The 25,179-nt window shown below is 39.4% G+C and overlaps 2 protein-coding genes across 3 annotated transcripts in view; one reads left to right on the forward strand and one right to left on the reverse strand.

Moving 5' to 3' along the window:
- The window catches only part of casp7 (caspase 7, apoptosis-related cysteine peptidase), an 8,250-nt gene extending 2,459 nt beyond the window's left edge, over nt 1–5,791 (reverse strand). Inside the window, exons 1-6 of the mRNA XM_079658047.1 lie at nt 5,643–5,791; nt 5,338–5,459; nt 2,160–2,311; nt 1,956–2,084; nt 476–651; nt 76–214 (exon numbers count right to left, since the gene is read on the reverse strand). Coding sequence (XP_079514173.1) covers nt 76–214; nt 476–651; nt 1,956–2,084; nt 2,160–2,311; nt 5,338–5,459 — 718 coding nt within the window. The 5' untranslated portion in view covers nt 5,643–5,791. The remainder of the gene's footprint in view (nt 1–75; nt 215–475; nt 652–1,955; nt 2,085–2,159; nt 2,312–5,337; nt 5,460–5,642) is intronic.
- Nucleotides 5,792–6,685: 894 nt separating this feature from the next.
- nrap (nebulin-related anchoring protein) lies at nt 6,686–24,300 on the forward strand. Of its 2 annotated transcripts, none has more exons than XM_079658503.1 (43): nt 6,686–6,919; nt 7,577–7,671; nt 7,853–7,940; nt 9,289–9,393; nt 9,886–9,996; nt 10,173–10,280; nt 10,396–10,500; nt 10,639–10,746; nt 10,837–10,944; nt 11,361–11,468; nt 11,932–12,048; nt 12,715–12,819; nt 12,981–13,088; nt 13,357–13,461; nt 13,569–13,667; nt 13,765–13,869; nt 13,980–14,087; nt 14,210–14,317; nt 14,420–14,617; nt 14,701–14,805; nt 14,899–14,997; nt 15,080–15,184; nt 15,443–15,550; nt 15,700–15,857; nt 16,046–16,205; nt 16,309–16,413; nt 17,342–17,440; nt 17,654–17,758; nt 17,882–17,989; nt 18,237–18,350; nt 18,439–18,636; nt 19,232–19,336; nt 19,504–19,602; nt 19,732–19,836; nt 19,951–20,058; nt 20,698–21,006; nt 21,086–21,190; nt 21,582–21,680; nt 21,774–21,878; nt 21,995–22,102; nt 22,434–22,745; nt 23,518–23,673; nt 23,801–24,300. In XM_079658503.1, the coding sequence occupies exons 1-43, from the start codon at nt 6,854–6,856 to the stop codon at nt 24,077–24,079; spliced, it is 5,409 nt and encodes a 1,802-aa protein (XP_079514629.1). In that variant the 5' UTR covers nt 6,686–6,853; the 3' UTR covers nt 24,080–24,300. The 2 variants fall into 2 exon arrangements, with proteins under 2 accessions (XP_079514629.1, XP_079514630.1); XM_079658504.1 differs by having other exon boundaries at nt 9,889–9,996.
- The last annotated feature ends 879 nt before the right edge of the window (nt 24,301–25,179 follow it).

Below are 25,179 nucleotides of genomic sequence, written 5' to 3' on the forward strand. Positions count from 1 at the left end.
CCAACATGAGTCAGCACTGAAACCACAGCACAGGTGTGTGACAGATACACAAGTCAAGTATTTATTGATATTTACCTGGCACAGTGGAGTAGGCAAAGAGGAAATCTGCCTCCACAGGGATCTTATGTCTGGGATTAGCATCAGTCTCCAGGGTATCGTTGGGCGGACCCGAATCTGTCTGTATACCGTCGTCAAATTCAGAACCCCGGCAAGCCTGGTGAAGTAAATGAAATGACATTTCATTGTGATCCTGAGTAGCTTTCTCAACGATGGCCTGGTGAAGCAATTACAAATTAACTGTTTTTAAAAGCGGGCAAGAGTTGACACAAAAGCTATCATCTGTCCGTGGGGAGCACCTAGAAGACGTTGACTTCTCACTTTAAAGAACTGTTAAAGTGACTTCTTCGACAAATCTGCCACACTTTCTTTGACATCACACCGTCATTTATTAGTAAAAGGCTTCAGAACTCCGTACCTGGATGAAGAAGAGTTTTGGCTTTCCGACTAAGCTTTTGCACATGTCGCCCCTGAACAATGAGGTCATGGACTTGATGGGCATGGCTCCGTCTGTCCCGTAGATCATGCCCTCCTCGCCATGGCTTAGCAGGATACAGGCGAAACACGAACTGTCACTATGGTCTTCCTCCGAGGCTGACCCATACACACACACACACAAACACTCAGCTCTTAGCTCGGCTCGGCTCAGGCCTTATGAAACTTAGAAATGAATCAATAATATCAGTAGCTGCCTGGTTTGCTCAGGGGGTTATTTAGCACTTTATTGGTTCATCAAGATTCTTAAAGGGTTTCATTTTACAGCTACATGTATCACATTTCTTAAAATGTTACATCAAAAGTTAAAAATATTCAAATAACACTATGCAAGATTTTAAATTGTTATCATTTCAATTGAATTAGTATATAACTTATTGAATTAGTATAACTTAACTTGACGGTTACACTGGAGGAAAGTGATCATTCGCAAGGGAACACGAAAATGCTAATTACACTTTATAACCGTCAATTTGACGTTAAGGTGTCTTTTGTACTATTGGTCTGATATTGATAGTAGAGGAAAGTTCAACGAGTCACTTAAATAAATAGCTTTTACCCTTAAAGGACCTTGAAAATACTTTTCATGGCAACCATTCTGTGGTTAAATCAAGGGTTTGGACTGAGAAAGTAACTGACCAACTTTCATCACTTCTACCTGAACAAAAATATGTAGCGATTAGCCTTTAAAAAGTCATTTTCATAAATTAAACAAGAAAGGTTGTTGGTGTTCCCAAGGACATATGGGCTGAGAGGAATCTTTTCATTACATTAGTCAGTGGAAGTGAGAGAGCACTGATCAGTCTTCAACTTTTGGTTCAATTGGCGCAACTTCCATAGGATTTATGTAATGACTTACACAACAGCACCACCTACTGGCCGACCTGTTGGTTTTAGGAAACCAAAGTACTGTTCCTGAGTGAACATAGTTCCACCCTAATTCAGATTTGTAATGTGTTGAACTAAGAAGTGTTTGTCCACCGCATTTCTATCAATGTGAGTGGAATATATACAAGACCCAGCTCTCTTCTCAATGTAACACAAAACAAGTGAACAGCACCATAAACTGAAGCATGTCAAAAATAATTTTAAGTTGAATCAACACCTCTCTGTTTTAACAAATAAGGAATATTATTACTTTCATGGTGGTAAGCAGCAGTCATTTCATTAAACTGCATTAGTTTTAGTACCAGATAAACTGTCAATTGAGTATATGACCATTTAAAGCCTGACTAGAAGCTGAGTGTAAAAGGCAGGAAGCCCATTCACCACTTAGGTACCCTTAGAAATGATAAAAGAATATTCTTTAAATGTTTTGATATGGTTATTTGTTGCGACTGAATTCTTACTTCTTCAACATAGTTACTTACCCACATAAAAAGGTTGAAGACTTTTCTACTCACCTTCTTTGAGAAGACGCTCCATCTTCTCACATGTCTGATCGTTGTAGATGAAGACATCGAAGCCGAGGCTCTTGAAGCATTTGAAGAGCTCTCCCGCGTCTCGATCTGTGCCGTTGCGTACATTCATCCCTTGAAAGAAAAAACGGTTTAGAATACACCATCTTTTAAGTAGATCTTATGATACAATGTGTTTGTTCGCTGTACCCGTCTTCTCATCAAAGTTTTTGTTGTTGATGATGATGCACTTTCCCACTCGCTGGTGGCTCATCTTATACTGGAATGTTGGTGAAACAATTCTGTAATGGCTTTCAGAAGAGTAGTCCTGTTCCCGGTTCTGGCCATCCTTATTCTTCTTACTAAAAGAGGCAGAGAGAAACACAATATTAATGACAGTTAACACCTTATTGTCACACAAATAATACCAAGCCCTTAACTTTACAATTGTTTTCCAGTTGTACCTAATGGGACATCTTTTACATTTAGAAGATCTTCAGCTGCCTTATACTTGTGTGGATATAAGGTAGATTTATACAATTCACATCACACCTATAACCTCATTCCTTCATTACAAAAAACACTCAAGAGCACAAAAAACACAAGTTCTAAAAGCAAAAGGAATATAACAAGGCTTCTAAGAATAACGAATGAACAGCCCTCTGTAATGTGAACTCTTATCTTACATTAAAGCGTCTTGCAAAAGTAAAACAATTCTTCTTACATTTTAAATAATTACCCTTAAGTGTTACACAATATAACAGAGTATTTTTCAAGCCAAAATGTTTCTACACATAAGCGCTGCTTCAACACAAGTAAATGCCAAGACTCCTAATGCAAAGAAAACTCACATGAAACTGACTCACTCGGATCCACTTACTCAGAAGAGCACATACATTTTCAAATAAATTTGAAAATAAATGTCACATCTAAATTTGCAGTAATCCACCATCCGGTCAGAGAGGAAACATATTTGCTTTACGCTCACAAAAAATCATAACCATGTCAATGTAGATGGAGCGAGAAGTTAATCTTCCATGAGAGGTTATTCCCAAAGACCTGTCATATTTCCATTCTCTAAGAGACGCATCCAGATAGCAAAGCCAACAGAAGCCCATTGGCCGCTCAGAAAATCCAGGCTTGTTCCAGAAGAGCCGAGTCATCAATTACTCAAGCACAGGGACAATACACAGCAGGGCTCCCTTATGGTCTCATGCATGTACAGTGACAGGCAGCTCAGCCATATTCTAATAAACATGTGATCCAGAACTTTTTTTCTAGCCCCCCTCCCACCTGCAAATTGTGCCAACATACTGTACCAAACAATTGTGCGAGGGTGGGCATAGAGCTGCATCTCTGTTTTGCTGTGGGCTGGACATGGCAGCAGGACGTTGAGGAGAATATCGGGCAGTTTTGTCCGTCTTACCTGGGTTCGTCATTAAGCACCACGCCACTCTGCATCTGAAATGTGTTGGTTTTGTCTCGTTTCTTCCTTTTCCCCCCAAAAGATTACGGTAGTCCAGACCTGGCAGCTTAATTTTAGGCTGTGTGCTAGGATACTGACATGCTCTCTGTGCTGGATGGACACCTGACTGGGCCAGCGGGTGCTGAGGACAGGGGCGGCGCACTGTGAGCCCCCTGAGTCAGCAGCCTCGCCACCACACCAGTGCTTTCTAAAAGGCCTATTCACACATGGCCCCTCCACTTGCTCCCTGCTGAGGTCACACAGGGCAACAAGTTGCTCCTCTGCTGACAGGCACACAATCCACCTGTACTGATATACAGTCCGTGAGAGACTAATTGCCTCACCTTAAGAACTGGATGTGTAAGAAGTACAACCCAGAAAACATTTAATAATTTAAAACAAAAGCTGCTTTGCTGAACACTTACACATACTACTTCTGGGTAGCGAAATCTTTGCCATCAATCACTTCAGTCTTGGTTAAAAGCTAGATTTAGCCAAAATCCAACCAGTTCAAAAATACTGACAATTATCATTACAATCTATAATATCATACGGATTTCCTTTTCAGATCACATGGGATGTTTTGATTTAGGAGCCACACGAGCTAATCTGATGCTTGCTCACACCTTCTTCCAATGAAGATGACACACGCACTGGACCTGAAGATAAGGTGGTAAGTCCTGTGTAATGTTTCTATATATGGTGATAATGTATGCTATCAGGTCATTACAAAAAAACACGCCCCTAAACAGATTAGGCATACATAATTTCTTAACATGCTGAGCTTTTTCTTTAAAAAAAAGAATGTAGCTTATTTTTTTTAAAGGCACTTTACCTGTTTAAAATATTAAAAGTTTGGGGCCTTTTTATGTTGTTTTATGCTTCAAAATATAGTTTAGGGGTGAAAATGGTGTTTGGAAGAAACAGTTGACAAATGTTTCTCTACTAAGAAGGTTCACAGTGCCACCTTGTGAGGCAAACTGGAACAAACCGAGGCAACTTTTTTCTCAGGTTAGCTGAGTCACTATTTTAAAATACAAAGTCAGACACAAGACATTGTAAAAAGGACCCACACTCTATGACACACCAAATAATGAACACATCCAACCTTTTTTTAACTCTGCTGTAGTACAATCTAATTTTAAGCAGCCACTTAAGGACTGACATCAGTCCCACATTTGACTTTAAAAAGCTTTGACTTCTTGCTCCAATTAACTAAACAGGTTATTCAAAACTGGGTTGCTCTGTCAAATCAAGGTTGATTCATTTTCAACTGTTGATAAGTTAAGTATTATGAGAAAAATAATTACCACTTTTAAAATGAAATATTTTATCAGTGTAGATATTTGGGTAATTACATAAAAGAAGTCATTTAATTATGTATATTATATATGACATTTTGTTTATTTTAGAAGATGTGTAGCACTACGTCAATAGTTTCAAAACCGCTATTTAAGAGAATATATGTAAATTTGCTGTTGAAATAAAACACACTTCCTTCTTGTGGGGTCAAAAGGACAAACCACAAACTACATAAAGGCTGCTATTAAGGGAAGCAATTAAAAGTGAAAGAAAAGGCTTAAGCAGGAACACAGTAGAGTACCAAGGGTAACAGGATTGCATCAGTCAAACACTGTCATGACGAGCAAGGCCTTCTTTATGTCAAACAAAACATAACTAAAGGAAAGAATCCCTTTTAAAATATCGACCAGCATAGACTTATATCAGGCCACAAATTAAATTAACCCTTAACTTGTTTTGCTCTAACTTCAGTGTGTAAAAAATGTCGATACACAAAGAGCAGAGGGGATAATAATGAAACTGAAAACTACAGTCAACATATAGTTTCTGTTAAAGTGAAGTCAACCGCTTATGGAACAAACCTCACATAAAAGCTTCAGTAAATTATGAAAAGGAAGTCACCTTCTAAACAGCAGAAATCTTCCTCTGCGGTCAGGTCTGGCGTCTGTTTCGTCTCCGGAAAGTTTCCTTTCCTCATCTTCAGCTTCAAGTGCAGTTTCCACAGCAGGTTCTCCAGCTGCCATCTGCAGTTTGAACACACATTGCAACGATATGGATTGAGTTATTTACTTACTGTACACTATTCCACTAGGTAAATACGTCAACTTACAACTTGTTAGCTTTATCTCTGATTTACGTTAGCTTAGCGCCAACAGCTCGTTAGCGAAAACTGTTTTTACTTAATAAACACGTTGTAATGGACTTACCCTTTTGTTTGGGTTATATACTATGTCAGTTTAGCTTTGCACCAAAGTTCTCTCTCTCTTCTTCAAAGTTTTCGCCTGGTTTCTGTTCCTCTCCAGAAACTTTAGAAAGCGAAAGTACGTTCAGTACGTCTTGAGTGCGTAACTACGTCACAGCCCTAAGTCAGGTCTCCCACATTTCATTTTAAGTTATAAACAGCATAACACAGAAATTAAAACGTTACGTTATCTCATTGAATCATACAAAGAAGGGCGAAAGAAACACACTATTTAAAAAAAAGTATGTTTTAACAACTGTTAAAAGCAGAATATACAAAGTGTTCCCTATGTCAAATTGTACCTTTAACAGCAGAGCACACAGTTAATCTATATTTATCATAGATAACCCTACACTATTGTATGGCTATTATAGCACTCAGAGACACTAAAACACTCAAATGTAGTTTTGCCGAATAATGCATCCACGTATTTAGTTCTAGGATTAAACACTGTCAAACTCACAAGCTGATATTTTAGGTTGTTTTAAATTCAAGTTCACACATGTCACATTCAGCTGGGCGGAAATAACGGGTATTTAAATCTTGGTAGATTAAAAAATAAGTCAAGAAGTAATGGCACACTGATTTGTGCACATCACTGCAGACACCATTATTCCTTAGGTTGATAAAAACATTTTAATTTTGATTTTGTGTATGTTTATTATAACTTAACTTTGTTATCTATTTAGTTGTCTACATTGCCTTCTTGTAAGATCTTCACATGATACTTTGTACCTGCCCTTTTTTGAGTGTCATCATACAGTTAAACAAATTCAAGTCAAATGAGTACTAAAGGTATTGCGTTTTTATGTCTTTGTGTCATGCCAGATGCCCAAAGTTGAACCAGCTTTCCAACTCAGGATCATTACACATATGCAGTGACATCCGACCTTACTGTCCCTCTCTCTCTTCCCGCAAAAAGACAGCTGGACTCAGCCAGTCTCCTAGCATGGCACATGGAAGGGGGTTGGACCACTGTGGGACATGGTGTCAAGTAAGGGACACTTTCAAAGTTTCAAAGTCCAGAGCTAAGTTTACCACCACCGGAGACACACTACCACGACTGACCGGGAGTCACTGCCAGTTTCTCCACTAAAGAGTTGACAACATTTCTCATTAGTTTGCTTTTTCTGATATTTTCCTGAAGGCTTTTTGGGAAAAGGACAATCTTTCACCATGCAGTCCTGTGCCAGGTGTGGGTTTGTGGTCTACCCAGCCGAGAAGATCAACTGCATTGACCAGGTAACACACGCAAAGTGTTTCTAGTATTTTAAAATCTATTTGGAAATACTTAAATGTGTACGTCATTATTGACATTGATATAAAGTGCAAACTTAAGTCACTGGACTTATTTTTATATCGATTATATTTTAAATCAGCTTCTTACGGCTTACCTTTATTTCACGAACAAGTTATTTCAGGGAATTTTTCACTCCAACTACAACATATAACTCAGTGGGCCTAACAGCTGATATAATGGAATAATCATCTGCTCATAAATTGCAGTTTAAAATCAAAATATGTCTTCAACATTTTGTCTGGATCCAAGCGTGTGTTGATATGAGTGCCAGTGAATTCTGATCACTACAAAGACTGCAATAATAGCAGCATGAAAAACATCTATGACTGGTTCATGCTATGAATTGTAATCTTTTAAAACTCAAAAGATAAAGCAAAAGGTGTACAGTTTTACAATCACATGAAAGCTATTTAAGAACAAGTCAGCGAGTCCAGTTTAAAGACCATGCTCATATCTTATTAATATTGTCTTATCAAAAAGGATTTGTCCAAGGTTTAAACGTTTTCTGTGTCCATATAATAAAGACTAATGTCTGAATTAATAAATTATAATAAAAGTTTTAAGAAAAATCTAAAATAATCTGTTTTTTCCTCTGTCAGAACTGGCATAAAGCGTGTTTTCACTGTGACGTCTGTAAGATGGTGCTCACTGCCAAAAACTTTGTCAGCCACAAGAAGAGGCCATACTGCTCTGTGTAAGTACTAAGTACCAGCAACACTTATATAGATATGTATATAACTTTATATTTGAAAATTATCCCAAAATATTATTTAAAAAAGTGTGTTTTAAGCCCAATTTTGGTGTGAACATGTTGTCCATTTGTTTAAATGTAGTCATTTAAATAATGACAATGTTGTCATACCTCATCCCTGCAGACACAATCCCAGGAACAACACGTTCACAAGCGTCTATGAGACCCCTGTCAACATCAATGCAAAGAAGCAAAGCAAGGCGAGCAGCGAGGTAAGATGATGTCACATGCAAACAAACAAACAAGCAGCAACCTGAGACAAAATGTTTTGGCCTTGATTTGAGTCAAGGTGCATTGTTGACAGGCTGACATGAGTCACTGTCTTCGACATGAGTGAAATGCTATTTATCATTTGTTTGTCATGAGATGGCTATTCATAGTTGTCATTGTCTTGGTGTAAATGCAAGCATTACAACTTAATCTATATATACCTACGTGGGGACATTGTTTTAAAATTCCCCATTAAAGTTGGAAATAAACAATTCTGCTTTTCAATTCATCACACAAAACAACTGATAACCTCACAGATGACCCAGATCCATTATTCTGCAAACTATCAGAAGTCTAAAGATCTGACCTAAAGCAGATTCATTACTTTTAGATCAAAACGTTGTCATTCCCTCTTTACGGGTGAAAGACAGAGAGGTGGACAGCTCAGAGTCCCGGGTGACAGCAGCGTTGTGGAATGGAGAGCGTGGCTCCGGTTATTTCTGTTCCTGTGACAGAGGCGAGACAACCCCCTCTCTGCTTAGCCCTTCTTATGCTTCAGGGGTCTAAAATTATTCATTAGAAAAACAGCCACACATCCCTTCCCCTCGTCTGCCCTGCCACCTGTTGCTGTCTGTGTGCTTGCCTGTGTCTAGGAGTTCATGCAAAGCTCCTGTGCTTATATTAGCAGTTGGCTAGCACGCTCATCAGCTACTGCTTTATTCTATTAGAGAGATAAAGGACTTAACTTGTTGATACCTGATCTGGGGGCTGACTTGAGACCCTGCTGAGTGACCCTCAACCTTGTCCACTCATAAAAAAAAAACGTTTGGTTAACATGCAGAACTTATTTTTTGGAATAAGTTACCTGTTTTCATTGAGTAACATTTTGCTCATGTCAAACATAACATTGAGTTCAGATTGAAAGTTCATTGTGAGCCTTTAAAAGATGATCCACAGAAGTATCCCCTGCAATAAAGCTATTCTATTATTAGTTTTGAACATTTTTACAGCCTAAAGGATCATTAGCAAACAGCTCAGAATTGTATCACTCCCCTCTGGATCTTCTCTGGTCCAACTTCTTGATTGGAACATCTCACTTATTAATAACAGCACACTAATATTATCCCTTCATCATAAAGCATGTGGGTCAGGCTGTCTGGTATGAAAGTTGACAACATAAGAATATAGGGATCTGTGGATCTGAAGCAATTTTAATATCTGTCAGTTTTTTCGGTGATTTGATACATCCAACTACCTAAGTGGTTACTGTAAAAATATCTCTTTTGTGTGCATGTGAAAATGCCGGATGGTCCATGGCTAAATGCTTGTCATTTTTTATCGCACTTGTAGCTGAAGTATCGTGAAGATGGTGAGCGCTTTATGTCGACCTTCCACCAAGACATGAGGTCCATGGAGCTGGAGAAGGCTCGCCTAGCCAGTCAGATGACAAGCCAGGTGAGCTCCCTGTAGATAAAGCGGCCATAACAAGTTAAAAAGAAGCTCCACTCCAGCCTAAATGATGATCATTGAAATAGGATTTTGTTTCGTATAAAGCAAACAAACCCACCTATCTTTTGTTCCTTGCACAGTTTACTTTTTTTTGCAAACAGCAAAGTTATTGTGTGCAGCAATCCAATATCTTATTTCAAATAATCAATATTAAGATGTAAGAAAATGGAAATGTTGGAAACTGTATGATTATAGAATTCATGTAGCTCATTTGTATTGGCTGACGCTGTTAAAACATTATCTTCTCTGCTATTTGGTTTAGGATTTGATTTATATGCATTGAAGTAAATTGCAACTTTTTCACCTCACAGAGACTAAGTTAGGCATCAACAAAGTAGACAACATTTGATGCCTGATTTTTAAAATAGCCATTAAAGGTAAATTGCTATTTGTCTTATGAATTGCTGGAAATAATCAGGTCTGTCCTCGTTTTCTAAGCAGGCCTTCCAGTCTGAGTCTGAGTTCTCCCAGCAGCAGATGTGGTACTCAGGCCAGGTGACCAACCAGGAGATAGTAACAATGTCTCAGGCCCAACAGTCCAGTAGTGATGTGAGTATACCTTTTATCCCTGCTTATATAATTCAACTTAAATATGTTGTGTGTCTTTCATTGAATAAATGGGCATTGTTATTAGTGGGGATTGCGTAAAAGTCTAATACAATTAAACTCAAGTTTGAATCAATATAAGTCAAGTGCCATGATTGATTTGTATGCTTATTTGGCAGGTGAAGTACACAGAGGAATATGAGGAGTCCAAAGGGAAAGGCAGCTTCCCTGCCATGATAACACCTGGTTACCAGGCTGCTAAGACAGCCAATACTCTGGCCAGTAGCGTAAGTGAACTTCTTTACTAATAATTTTGTTTTTTGGTTTGTTCTCATTGTCTGTCAGTGGTTATTTTGACTTTATAATGAGCCAAATCAATGTCTTCGTTTTCTTGTTTTGCAGCTGGAATATAAAAAAGGACACGAGGAGAGAGTTTCAAAGTACACCACTTTTGTTGACCCCCCAGAGGTGTTACTGGCCAAAAAACAAGGACAAATTGTTAGCGATGTAAGCTTCAAGCCTCGTATTAGACATAATGATACACTACCTTAGTGTTTCACTGTAAAGACCAATTCAGTATCACAACGTTTTTTACTGTTAAAATTCAGATAGTTGTGTGCCTGATCATTGCTTTTCTTCCTTCAGTATGCCTACACAGAAGAGTATGAGCAGAAGAGAGGTAAAGGTAGCTTTCCTGCACATCTTACACCTGGATACTTGATTTCAAAGAAGGCCAGTGAGCAGGCCAGTGATGTAAGTAGCCAATATAAATGTATACACTTGTACGCAACCACTGTGGCAGACCTCGATTATGTGTTACTAATGGATTTCATGTCCTACCAGATCAAATACCGTCAGGTGTATGAGCAGGAGATGAAGGGTAAAGCCAGCTCTGAGGTGGCCATGGCTGAAGCAGTCCACGCCAGGGAAAATGCAGGGAATTTCAGCCAGGTAAGGAAATAACTGTTTTATTCATTTAATGTAATGTAAAGTATATTTTAAGAACAAATGTTTAAAGTTCTTTATTTGCCCTTTTTGTTTTAAATTAGTAGATGACTGTAAATAACATAAAATATACTGTAGGGAGAGAGAACAGATGTCTTTTGTCAGTAGATAAATCAAAATGAGAGGAAGCAGGGTGTGTATTTTAGAGCTCCAAGCCACCTTGACACATGTTCTTATTGTTAAGGTTTTCATAGTTTGGTATTCAGGCCCACAATGATTTGTAAACATTATTGACACCTTAACTCATGTGATTTATTTTCAACCGATCAAAAACCTGTATGAAATACTGTACAGCGCTTTGTGACTTATTTGTATAATTCCAAAATGTTTCAAATTACAAATCCTTTATTCTCTGTTGGCAGATTGCCTATACTGAGCAGTATGAGCAGCAGCGAGGGAAAGGAAGTTTCCCCGCCATGATCACTCCTGGGTATCACCTTGCAAAGAAGGCTCAAGAAAATGCCAGCAATGTGAGTATCAACCTGACAGTCAGCAACATTCATTTCCAGAATAAACAAACTTAGTGCCGTTCTTGTAACCACTGTAAATTCCATATTGGTGATGTAGAGGGAGCTCTTCTTGAGAATTTACTCTTGAGTCTAAAGTAGTTTGAAGGTTGGCCTGTCTTAAAAAAGGAGCCCGTGTGTCTATTGTGTAACCGTGTCAAATGCTTCAAAACTCCTGTCAAAACATAACAGAGCGTAGAGTGTAAGGGCTTCAGCTTCATTCATCACATGGCCTTGTCACCATGGGCAGAATTGATGAGGGAACACAATGACAAACCCTCCGCATGTTGTCATTCTTCAAACACTCCTCACAGACTAAATTTGCATGTGTGCATGTGTGTGCATCGCTAATCTCCTGGTCCTACAGAAGCATTACACAATCTCCTCTTATACTGTATGCACTCAATCATCCTTCATCCCTTTGCAGCTAAAATACAAGAAGGACTTGGACAAGATGAAGGGCACCTCGCACTTCCACAGCCTGACGTCCGAAGATAATCTGGCTCTGAAGAACGCACGAAAGATCAACAAGTTTGTCAGCGAGGTGAGCGATTGTCAGGCTCTCAAGGCAAATAGCAGACCTTCATTCATTACATCTGGTTTTTGTCCTTTCCCCAGCTTTTTTACAAAGCATTTCAATGTTGCTGCTCAGTGTGTGTGTGTGTGTGTGCGTTTAAGAGCTCGTAATATGGGATATACTGTGTCAGTTTCCGAGCAGATATGATGTCCCGCTACTTGCATTTTCGGCATCTCTAACATGCCATTGCAGTGTGGTTACAGCTTACTTCCAAGGCCACGGGACATCCCGTCATATACTAATGTTGTCTCACACAGGAACACAGTGCTTCACTCCTGAGCAACTATGCAAAGCCTTGAGAATATGATAATCACAGAAATATCACAATCGTTTTGTAGTTGTCTGTGAACAATGTTTGTATTAGAGTTGGAATGCTTATAGGTGACAAAATCCTTCCCGTGTGTATTTTAGTGGTGAAGCTGACATGTTAAATGGTGCCATTTTAAGCTCTGCAAAGCATATTTAGGATTAAAGGTTTGTCTCTTGAGTAATGATGGAATGTCAGTGATGGTGAATGATTAACGGCAGGCACTTTAAATTGAGCACATAAGAAAGGCAGAGCTCTGGCTATTCAACAACAAGGACAATGATGAAATTAGAAAATGTTACCAAGCAGCTGCTGTCATTTTTCAGGTTGAATATAAGAAGGACTTGGAGAACACCAAAGGTCACAGCATCAATTTTTGTGAGACTCCACAGTTTCAAAATGCTGCTAAAGTCGCCAAGTTTACAAGTGATGTAAGTATGACAATTTAAATATTTGATCTCGCTTTTTAGTTTTTATGAACTGTTAAATAACATATGTACTTTAAATGTCATAAGGGCAATTATGTTGAAATAATGGCCGGTCCAGAATCTGGGATACTTATTTTTTCTTCGTTTTTCTTTATTTTTAAAAGAACAAATATAGAGAGAAGTACGCCAGCGGCATGAAGGGCCATTATGAAGACTCAGGAATCGATAAGAGAACCATGCATGCCATGAAAGCCAGGACATTGGCTAGTGATGTAAGTATTGTTTATCTTGCAGTTATATAGAATGTATAGATTTATACACATTATCAATGGGCTAAATGGCTTCGAATTGGATCCAATTTTGATATTCAAATGCTATCATGACATTTACATTTTGGTTTTTCTTGACCTATTATTCACTATAGCTAACAAAAAGCACATACTACATGATCTGTATACATTTTTATTTTGAATTTTTAAGAATTAAACGATGAAAAGTAATATGCCAGTAATATAACTCACATTTTCTTGTAAATCCTAGATTTCCTATAAACAAGGCTGTGACCAGGAGCAGGGTGAATACAACTACCCAGCAACCCTCACACCAGGCTACAAAAGCCAAAGGAAACTCGACCCACTGAAAGACGTACGTTACCTTATGTACTACCTTATATGAAAGACATTACAATTGTACAAATATTTCTCCTATGTGACACTTTTATAATTTTAAATTGTTTTCCTTTATGACTGTAGAAGAACTACAGGCAACACATCGACCAGGTCAAGTACCGTCAAACTACAGACACACCTGAGATAGTGTTGGCAAGGAAGAACTCTCAGCTGGTCAGCAATGTAAGTACAATAAAATCATGCATTACACAGGATTATTGGTTATCAAAGCAACGTTATGCTGAGCTGACTGAAGAGTTTGACTCTATGTATCTTTTAGCTTAACTACAAAAAAGGCTATGAGAAGACCAAACATCAGTACACACTGTCCCAGGATCTGCCCCAAATCAAAACGGCCAAAGCTAACGCTGCCTTGTGCAGTGATGTAAGTAAACACACTTTCTCACATACACATGCACATGCTGATTTTGCAGTTTAAAAATGCACGTCTCACTCTTTAAGTTATAACTTGACTTTTTGAATGTATCTCTTCAGATTAAGTATAAGGAGGAGTGGGAGAAGAGCAAGTCTAAAGCCCGCGACATTGGTGTGGACGACCTGAGTGTCAGAGCAGCTAAAGCTTCCCGTGACCTCGCCAGTAATGTAAGCAAACACCCTCTACTCCAAACTTAGTGAGACAGAGATAACGTCTGAGCAAAAGAGTGGATTATAAAATCAGATGAATAGCTCGCAAATGGAAATAATAAATTGTGCATGTGTTTCAGATTAAATACAAAGAGTCCTACATGAAAAACAAGGAAAAGGCAATAGGGGTCAACGTAAGCGATTCCCAGACCATGCACTCTCTCCACGTGTCCAAGATGAACAGTGATGTAAGCAGAAGTTATTTTGATCAACAATTACAAGCATTAAGATGTTACTTTCCACGCATATTATGCTCAAAATTCACCTTTTTTTTATGATCAACACTTCAGGTGGCATACAAGAAGGGTTCCAAGGAGGGCCAGGCCCAGTACAGCCTTCCTCTGGACATGATCAACCTGAGCCACGCTAAGAAGTCTCAGGCCCTCGCCAGCGACCTGGAGTATCGCACGAGGCTGCACGACTACACCGTCATGCCCGATGACATCAAGGTCGCGCAGGCCAAGAAGGCTTATTCCCTGCAGAGCGAGGTGAGAAACAGGAGGTTATTCAAAAGGTGAATGCTTAACAAAGATATTTCGCATGGTTAATGACACTTTCCGTCGCTCCACAGAACCAGTATCGTTCAGATCTGAACTGGATGAAAGGAGTGGGCTGGGAGGCTGATGGATGTATGAACATCACCCAGGCCAAGAAAGCTGGAGAGTTGCTTAGTGATGTGAGTACAATTATTCATTTTTGTGTACATATTTAACTCGTTAAAACACCATATTATATATCTTCTGTACCTAATCCAACTTTTTTCTCACAGACTAAGTACCGCCAGAAGGCAGACAGCATCAAGTTCACCCAGGTGGCGGACAACATCTCGATGGCACACGCCAAGAAGAGCCAGGAACTGCGGAGCGACGTAAGGCCTTCTCTATAAAGCTTTTATCATTCACATTTATTCATGGTGCACTCTCATTCAATACATCCATTTTGATTTTCAGCTGACGTACAAAGCAAACACAGAGCAGATGTTACACCAGTACACCATGACAAATGATGAGCCCCTCTTCAAACAAGCAAAGGCTAACGCTGACCTTCTTAGTGGGGTGAGATGAGTGGATGACATCATAATGAGCATGAAATATATGGTAAAAAACCTTAGTTGAAGATTTTTTCATCTGCAATATTTCAAACTAATACTTGGACGTGTATATAATCTTCAATACAGGATTGTTACCTATTTATGTATCTGATAATATACTATAATTCATGTTTGGTTAGATGTTTAATTGACTAAAACCCCACATTCTTTCTTTGTGTATGAGGCAAGGAAATATTGATTTATTTTTGCTTTTTTGTTACAGAAAGTTTACAGGAGCAACTGGGAGAAGCAGAGGGAAAAAGGCTTTGAGCTGCATTTGGACTCTCTTTCTATTCTCACAGCTAAAGCCAAAACAGAACTGGCCAGCGATGTGAGTTATTCTAAAAACAGTCTGCATCTTTACGAATGCCCTGAGGATATTAATTTATATATTTGTATTTTTGTGAAGACATCAAAATAAAGAGATATTTCATTGCCTGGCTTTTTGGTAAAACAACTAATATGTTGTTCCGCTTGCAGATCAAATACAGGGAGAAGTATGAGAAAAACAAAGGCAAGGTGATTGGCATTAAGTCCGTCAGCGATGACTCAGCGATGGCCCACTCTGCCATGGCCACCAAACTTCAGAGTGACCGCAATTACAAGAGGGACTATGAGGACACTAAGACCAAATACAAGTGAGGCTTTGACCTAAATGGATCCTTTTTAATGTTTGTCTCTAATGCAAGATTAAATGTTTTTTCTATGCTTCTCTTCATGTTGGAATTACCCCAACAGAAAGGAGGCTCTGCTTCAGCATAAAAACAACGAGAACTGGCCTTAAATCAGGAATAAAACTCTTAATTTAAATGTATTTCTTCCTCAGTGTTCATCTCGATATGATGAACATAGATCTCATTCATGCTAAGAAGGCTCAAGGCCTCGCAACTGACACCAACTACAAAACTTTCCTCCACAAGTACACCACTCTGCCCACTGACATGAACATAGCCTGGGCTAAGAAGGCCTATGGACTACAGAGCGATGTAAGTATCATAGTTAAAGGAATAACGCTCAATCATGCTCAAATAATGACCAATTCCCGACAGGATTTTAAAATGTGAAAACTGTGTTTGTGTCTGTATTTAGAATCAGTACAGGTCAGATCTGAACTGGATGAAGGGTGTTGGCTGGGAGGCCGCCAAATCTCTGGATGTCCAGCAGGCGAAGAAAGCCGGGGCGCTCCTCAGCGAGGTAACCTCCAACCCTATGACCCAGTAAAAAATTAGAAATTGTTAAATGCTAATGCAGCAACAGTTACTTAACCTTAATTAAGGTTCTGGTATTGCATTAAAGGCAAATGTTATTTAAAGAGGTATTTATAACTACATAACTTTATAGTTAAATTAGCACTGAGAGCATGAGAAAGTGATAGGATGGCACATATCTTGGTTTATGGCTTAGGGCGATGTATTTAAAGAGCTGCGGACCATTCTGGTTTTCTAGAAACTGGGTTAAGTACGTGGACTACAGGCGGCTATAACACAAGACCAGGCTGATTCAAGTTAGTAAAGCTGTCACACATAAAAAATTAGGGCTTCCTCTTACTCACAACTATGGTACGATATGTCTTAGTAGGATACAAATAAAAAGAAATGTGTACATTCCTAAATAGAGGGCAAAAAACAACCAAAAGGTCAGAATTGTTTACAATATCATAAATAACTTGTGTCCCTTCACCCTAAGCCCCTTTGTGGCAACCACCTTCTTATCCAAAGAATCTCTTGTAAATGCTATAGGTGCATGAAGATATTTCAATGACACATCCAGTGCAGACTGGAGAAGTCCAGTCTATATTTATAATGAGCAGCTACTTATTTTTAGGGTAATTCCAGTGATCTGTACCAACATTAGACCATGAGATGACAGACGGGCCAGAGCATCGAGTTCCTCCTGCGCACATTCAGATCTGTCTATGTGTTGTACTGATTGTATATTTGCCTATCCAACAAAAAATGACAATTTTCCTTTTGCTCAATTTCACCAGTTAGTATTTGTTAGCCGAATTATTTGTGATCAATTTGTGCCCTCTATTGTTCATTGGATGTGTGTGCACCACTTGTGTTGGCTTCCCTCCCTATGAATCTCTTTTGATATTTATCGCTCGTATTTTTAAATCTAGAAAAAGTACCGCCAGGATGTGAGCGCGCTGAAGTACACCAGTGTTGAAAACACTCCGGAGATGGTCCAAGCCAAACTCAGCAACAAACTGGCTGTTGATGTAAGTACAGGCAACATTTGTTTATGTACAAGGTAGTGTGCAACACAAATGCTGTACAATTATGTCATTCTATCACCTACAAATATTATGACTAGTCACAATGTACATTGCTTGTGATATTTGTTGCTAAACCTTGGGGCTTTGCCAACCATAGGATGTTTTTCTACTGCACATCAACACTGTAAATATGAGGAATATATTTCATTTTTGCAGAGGTTGTACAGGGAGAAGGGCGAAAACATGAAGCACAACTACACACTCAGTGGAGAGCTGCCGGAGATGGTTCAGGCCAGACTCAATGCTGTGAACATCAGCGAGGTAAAACCACACGGGGAACACACAATAATCCATCAAACAGCCAATGAATCAATCCATCCATTCAGCTGCCTGTGTGTGAAGTCCTCCATGTGGTACTGAGTTTATACATCTGTGCTTTTTCAGAGCTGTTACAAAGAATCTTGGACTAAGATACGTGATGGCGGTTACAAGCTGAGTCTGGATGCCATTCCTTTCCAGTCTGCAAAAGCGTCCGCAGATATCCTCAGTGATGTGAGTTTAAAACTTTGTGTCATATAGTTTTCAATGTGGGCCTTTCAAATATTTATCTGCAGAATTTGCATTTAATGTTTTAACACAACAAGTATCATACAGAAAAAATCCTGTTTATAAAATGGTAATAATAGCAAATCGCTTGTACTGTATGTATATTTTCTTAACTTTTTTCTGTTTAATGATTCACTCACTGATGATACCTTATACATTTCACCTAACATCAAATGCTTATGTTTCATTTTAGCAAAAGTACAGGGGAGAATTTGAGAAGACGAAAGGGAAGATGATCGGTCTGAAGGGACTGCAGGATGACATAAACATCGCTCACTCTGTCAATGCCAGCAAGCTACACAGTGACGTGAGTGCATTTGAACTGTTACTCAGAAAACTGTCAAATCCAATAGCATACTATATCATTGTTCTCTTGTCCCTTTGCCTCTCTCCAGATTAAGTACAAGAAAGACTCTGCAAAGGACATGTCGAAGTTCCACCTGTCCATGGACATGCTGGAGGTGTCCCACGCTAAAAAGGCCCAGTCTCTGGTCAGCGATCAGGACTACAGGCTGACCTTGCATCAGTACACCTCGCTGCCCGATGACATGAAGGTGCTGGCGGCCAAGAAAGCATACGCTCTGCAGAGTGAGGTGAGACATTCAAGTGGTCAAATAAATCTGTAAATGACACCTTTGTAACCAATGACTGATCGATTAGATATAACATACAGTGCTTTACTGACTTTGTAATGTTTGTTTAAATATTTGTGCTTCTATTGTAAGTTAATAATACGATGACACTTTTTTACATTTATATTTCATTTAATATTCCATTCTGTATACACTTAATTTAAATAATATCCCTATTTTCAGATTTGATAAATGTATTATCTTCACGGTCTACTGTATATTTTCTACTTTTTAATGCTGTTTTAATTCTATTTTGAGATGTTTAAATTCTAGGATTGTTTTGTTCTACTCTTTGATTTCTACTTATGTGCAATGCTTTGTTTTGTTTTTTATGCTGCTTTCCCAATTTGGGATCAATAAAGTACCTCCTTATTATCTTATCTAAAGCCACCACACAAGTAGTAGATAGCACACAAGGAGTAATTGATTATGGAAGAATTTTAATACAATACATTGGGTGTTTTACTTTAGTAAATTATTGCGAGGTTATTAATAAACATTTTACTCCTACTAATTTTCTAAACTGTGTTTTATTATGTGTGTGTGTTTGTTGCAGAAAGTGTATCGCTCTGATTTGAACTACTTGAGGGGTGCAGCCTGGATCGCCACTGGAGCTCTTTCGATTGAAGGTTCCAAGAGGGCCACGGAGCTCATCAGTGATGTAGGAAATCTTTTTTTTTTCCTAATTTGTTAAGTGTTCATACAATCTACATTATATAATCATATTAAGTTAAGTGTTGATTTCCTTGTTAAGATGAAAAAAGTGACTTCACCTTGAAATCTACGTAAGGATAACAGAGACTAACTTTGTTTTTTCTTCTGTAACAGACAAAGTACCGCAAGCAGCCGTACCACTTCAAGCACACCTCTATCGCGGACTCTCCAGACATCCTTCATGCCAAACTCAGTGGACAGATCACAAATGAAGTGAGACATGGAGCTTATATTTCTGTAGTAATAACCTTCACCAGTAGTATATCCTTCGTTTTATTTGCCAAGGAAGTTGAGAATCCTACTGTTTCAATACTTAACAGCTGTTTTATGTTTTCCTCCCAGCGTTTGTACAAAGAGAAAGGGGTGAACGACCAGCACAACTACACCATAACATCTGATAGACCAGAGATCATGCAGGCTAAGATCAACGCAGCTAACTTCAGCGAGGTATAACACGTTCCCTGTGAACTGTGCACTGTACACTAAAGTGTCAGGGCCTTTTTTCAGAGTGTGTGGTATTTTAAGGTTAATCTACATTGGTTGGTTGTCTCTCTGCTTCAGACCAAGTACAGAGAGTCCTGGCACACGCTGAGGGCTCAGGGCTACAAACTCTCCATGCAGGACATCCCCTTCCAGGCTGCCAAGAGCTCCACCGGCATCGCCAGTGAGGTAAGATCAGACTGAACTTTAAAAACCTTAAAGGGTCCCCCCACCTGAATGGCTGACAATTCTAAGAAATATTTATACAATGGAAAACATTACATATATGCTACGATTACAGATGGAAACTTTTAAAGAGAGATTGACACCATTGGTGGAGGTAATAGGAAACTGGGATTAATGATGGAAGGATTATTAAGGCTGCATAAAAAGGAACTGGACTGTGTGACACCCCAAAATAATATAATATGGCTTCTTTAAAATGAGGAATTTTTATTTTTGAAATGTTCTAGTATATGGATATTTGTCCTAAGTATATTGGACTGTATTATTGAAATATGTAGAATGACCTTATAACCCATCTTTAATTGTTTTGTATGTGTTGGTATTTGAGACCTTATACATGTTGTGACCCCTTGTTAAAGAAACCATTCCTCTAATTGGAATACAATTAGATGTAAAGGGCAATGTGAGAAAATAACTAATAAAGAATAAGTAAAAAAAAACCTTAAAGGCACAGTTCTGCCGAAAATAATAATATGTTATTCTACCTATCCTGTAGTGCTGTGTATCAAAATACACTGTTTTGGTGTGAGTTGTGTCCTGGACGTAGAGGCCTACATATATGTTGTCCATGTTTCTTTGCAGAACAAGTACAGACACGACCACCTGCTGGAAAAAGGGAAGCACATTGGGGTCAGTGCCTCAGAAGACCCGTATCTCGTGCACTGTCTGCAGGCGGGCCGGCTGGCCAGCAACCAGGAGTACCGCAAGGACGCCATGACGACCAGCGGCCAGTTCCACCTCACCCCCGACATGATTCACCTGGTGACGGCCAAGAACTCCCAGGCCCTGGCCAGCGAGCAGGACTACAGGAAGAGACTGCACGAGTACACCATACCTTCTGACGACATGACGGTCAAGTGGGCCAAAGCAGCTCACGACCTGCAGAGCGAGGTGAGGGGGGGAGGAAGAGGACGTTGAAAATGCATAATATAATTAACTTGTCTGACGCATTATATTACTTTATGTATAGAAACTCTACAAGGCAGATCTCACCTACATGAAAGGAGTGGCCTGGGACGGAGTGGGTGCTCCTCAGCTGGAGTCTGCTAAGAAGGCTGGACAGCTCCTAAGTGATGTGAGTAGATGGGGGGAAATGGAATTAATTAAAAAGCATGACTTTTGTCCAAAAAAGTGTAGTAAGGATTTGAAAGGTACAATCGTGAGGCCTTAAGACTCATGCCCCACTAGTCCCATAATATTCGGAACAAAATGCAAAATTAAAATAAGATAAGATAAGATGGACCTTTATTAATCCCCCAAATTCAGTAGTTAGTCTATCTATCTATCTATCTATCTATCTATCTATCTATCTATCTATCTATCTATCTATATATATATGTATATATATATCCATCCATCTATCTATCCATCCATCTATCTATTGTACATTTAGCATTATTATTTGTTAACATCTCAGCCATCTGTATTTCCTCCTGTTAAAGTGTGTGTGCTTTTGATTCCTGCAGAAGAAGTATCGTCAGCTGCCAAACAGCCTGAAGTTCACCTCAGTGACCGACTCTCCTGATATGGTCCACGCTAAGGCCAGCTATCAACAGAACAGTGAGGTTGGTTGAAAATATCAACATGAATTATCGTGGATTAATTCAGTCCCAATCTAAATTTCTGTTGTTTGAACTGCTCATTTATTTCCGCTGCAGAGGCTGTATAAATCTGGAAAGAATGACGACATGCATAAGTACACTTTACATTCTGATGACCCAGAGTTTGTCAGAGCAAGGATGAATGCCCAGCAGATGAGTGATGTAAGGATACTTTCTCACAATCCTAAATACAAGCACATACAAATCCACATTGACATATGCCAGTATCCCTTTTGTAGATTGTTTAACATCATCTTTTTAATTATTCTCTGAAACAGAAAGTTTACAAGGCGTCTGGGGAGCAGGTGAAGACGTCTGGCCATGACCTCAGGCTGGATGCTATTCCCTTCCAAACTGCAAAGGCCTCCAGAGAAATGGCCAGTGACGTGAGTTGAATGATAAGCTCCTTTAGAAGAACACATTAGGATTTATTACCTTTTTTAATGTATCATAATGCAGGGAAATACACTTAGGCGTCTTAACAATTCAATTATTTGTTTATACCACGTACTAAAACATAATTTATTTACAGCCATTTTTTATTTAAAGCACAAAATGATTTGAAAAGTTATTTTCCAGTATTCTGGATGTAGCACAATCAAAGTTTTGATTCACTTTATGGAAGCACATTTAGATCCCTGAAGCTAAATGTAATCCCAGTAACTTTAATTAAACTTTTCTAAAAAATAGAAAACTGTATTTTTCTTCCTCCCTCAGTTCCGCTACAAGGAGTCCCATGTGAAGGAGAAGGGGCAGCAGGTGGGGCTGCGCTGTGTGGAGGACGACCCTAAGATGGTGCACAATATGGCCGCCAGCAAGCTCCAGAGCAACCTGGAGTACAAACGGCAGTCCAAAGAAGACCGCGGACACTTCAAAATGCACGCCGACCAGCCCGAGTTCCTGAATGCCAAAAAGAGTCAGGCTCAGGCGAGTGACCTCAAGTACCGCAGCAAGCTCCATGACTACACCTGTGACTCGGAGCAACTCAACGTCAAGCATGCCAAGCAGGCCTACAAGCTGCAGAGCGACGTGAGTCAGAATGCACATGGAGTATATTGTAGAACAAGATTTGAAGTGGATTTCTTTTTACATCCATTGTCCATTATTTGATTTCCCTTTTTTGACGTTATATGTGAAACAAAATAAAAACTTTAAATCATTCAATATGACAGTATGTAATTAAATAAATAAATCCCTTTTAGGAAGAAGTTGCCAGGTTGTGGCAATATACTGTTGTAAGTTGATTAGTTAAAAAGAAAAGTTTGCCAATATGGACCACTGAAGAAAAAATAAATGATAATGGATCTACATTTTTCTGCATTGTTATCCAATTCAAATGCTCTTGGAAAACCCTATGTCAATATATTATTTAATATTTTCATATTTGAGTTGATATTATTCCATATGTGAAGTTTTTGATTACAGCAAGCATTGATGGTTTACTGACAAATGTAGTTCAAAATAGGGAAACATTTAGCATCTACAGAACCAGATCCTCTCTTGGGGATTTGGTGGACACCAAAAATGGAGCTTCACTTTTTTGGACATTTATCAGGGGGCTAGAAACACGACTACATGGCGATAGCTAATTTAGGTTAGCAGCTGCTCGATGTGTGGGTAGGGTTAGGGTTAGGGGTTTAATTTGCTGTATGACACAAACTAACTGACATACAGTAAACTTGGGGCAAGGTAGCTTAAAAATAATGGTTGTGTGAAGATAACTCCACTATACTTAAGTATTCCCTTTCTTGTGGGCTCATTTCGACAAGATTTATTTATCAGTTGTTGTTCTCTGTTGCAGGTGAACTACAAGTCAGACCTGAACTGGACCAGAGGAGTGGGCTGGACCCCTCCCGGCTCCCATAAGGCCGAGCTGGCCCGCCGGGCTGCAGAGCTGGGATTCGCTGAGGGAGTCACCACTGACGAGGCTATCGCCAACTATCAGCACATGATGATGGTGAGGGGAACATGACGCTAGTAAATTGTGATGAATAAGTATTTTCTAAATGGGTTAAACAATTTAAATTCAACAAAGAGGGCCTTCGAAAATCCACCTTTTTAACTTTTTCCACACCCTTCTTCAGGTTCATCGCCAGCAGCAGATGGAGCAGCAGCAGCAGGAGGCCTCGGAGCAGGTGGAGACCAGCGAGGAGATCAAACAAGGCGTCAACATGGACGCCATGGAGGTGCTCCACGTCAAGAGGATGAAGACCATCAAGACCGTCCAAAATAAGACCACCACATCTTTCAAATCCATGGAGAAGAAGTCCAGCACCACCTCGTCCTCCTCATCATCGGCGGCTCTCCAGAACACCATCCAGACATCCATATCTAGTAAAGATGCTGCGATAACAGACGCGTAGATAAGAGGAGTTTTTATAAATGATTGTGTTAGGGAATGTTAAAGATGGCCGCTTTCAGAAAGTGTGGGTAACTCTAAAAGTGGTTTGCTGCTTTGATGAAATTTGATGTACACTGAACAAAAATAGAAACGCAACGCTTTTGTTTTTGCTCCCATTTTTCATGAGATGAACTCAAAGATCTAAAACATTTTCTACATACACAAAATAACCATTTCTCTCAAATATTGTTCACAAATCTGAAAAGATCTGTGAGAGTGAGCACTTCTCCTTTGCCGAGATAATCCATCCCACCTCACAGGTGTGGCATATCAAGATGCTGATTAAACAGCATGATTATTGCACAGGTGTGCCTTAGGCTGGCCACAATAAAAGGCCACTCTGAAACGTGCATTTTTGCTTTATTGGGGGGATCTGGGGGGGTCCGAAAACCAGTCAGTATCTGGTGTGAGGGTTAGGATTAGGGTTAGGGTTAGGGTAATGTTGTGAATCGAGTGGCCCAAGGTGGTGGTGGGGTTATGGTATGGGCAAGCGTATGTTATGGACGATGAACACAGGCCACTCGATTCACAACATTACCCTAACCCTAACCCTAACCATAACCCTAATCCTAACCCTCACACCAGATACTGACTGTTTTTCGGACCCCCCCAGACCCCTCCAATAAAGCAAAAATGCATGTTTAAAGGTGGCCTTTTATTGTGGCCAGCCTAAAACACAACTGTGCAATAATCATGCTGTCTAATCAGCATCTTGATATGCCACACCTGTGAGGTGGGATGGATTATCTCGGCAAAGGAGAAGTGCTCACTATCACAGATTTGTTCAGATTTGTGAACAATATTGGAGAGAAATGGTTATTTTATGTATATAGAAAATGTTTTAGATCTTTGAGTTCATCTCATGAAAAATGGGAGCAAAAACAAAAGTGTTGCGTTTATATTTTTGTTCACTGTAGTTACATGAGACCCCACACCAAAGTCAAACGGAGAACTGTAGGTGCAACAAGAACTGCAAAATGAAGTGAAAGTGACGGAAGGGATAAGCATGTTGAATAAGGAAAGGACTTGTCAAGTTTAAAGGATGGTCAATGCATGTGGTGA

Source organism: Notothenia rossii (genome assembly GCF_949606895.1).
Source record: "Notothenia rossii genome assembly, chromosome: 11".
Taxonomy (NCBI): Eukaryota; Metazoa; Chordata; class Actinopteri; order Perciformes; family Nototheniidae; genus Notothenia; species Notothenia rossii.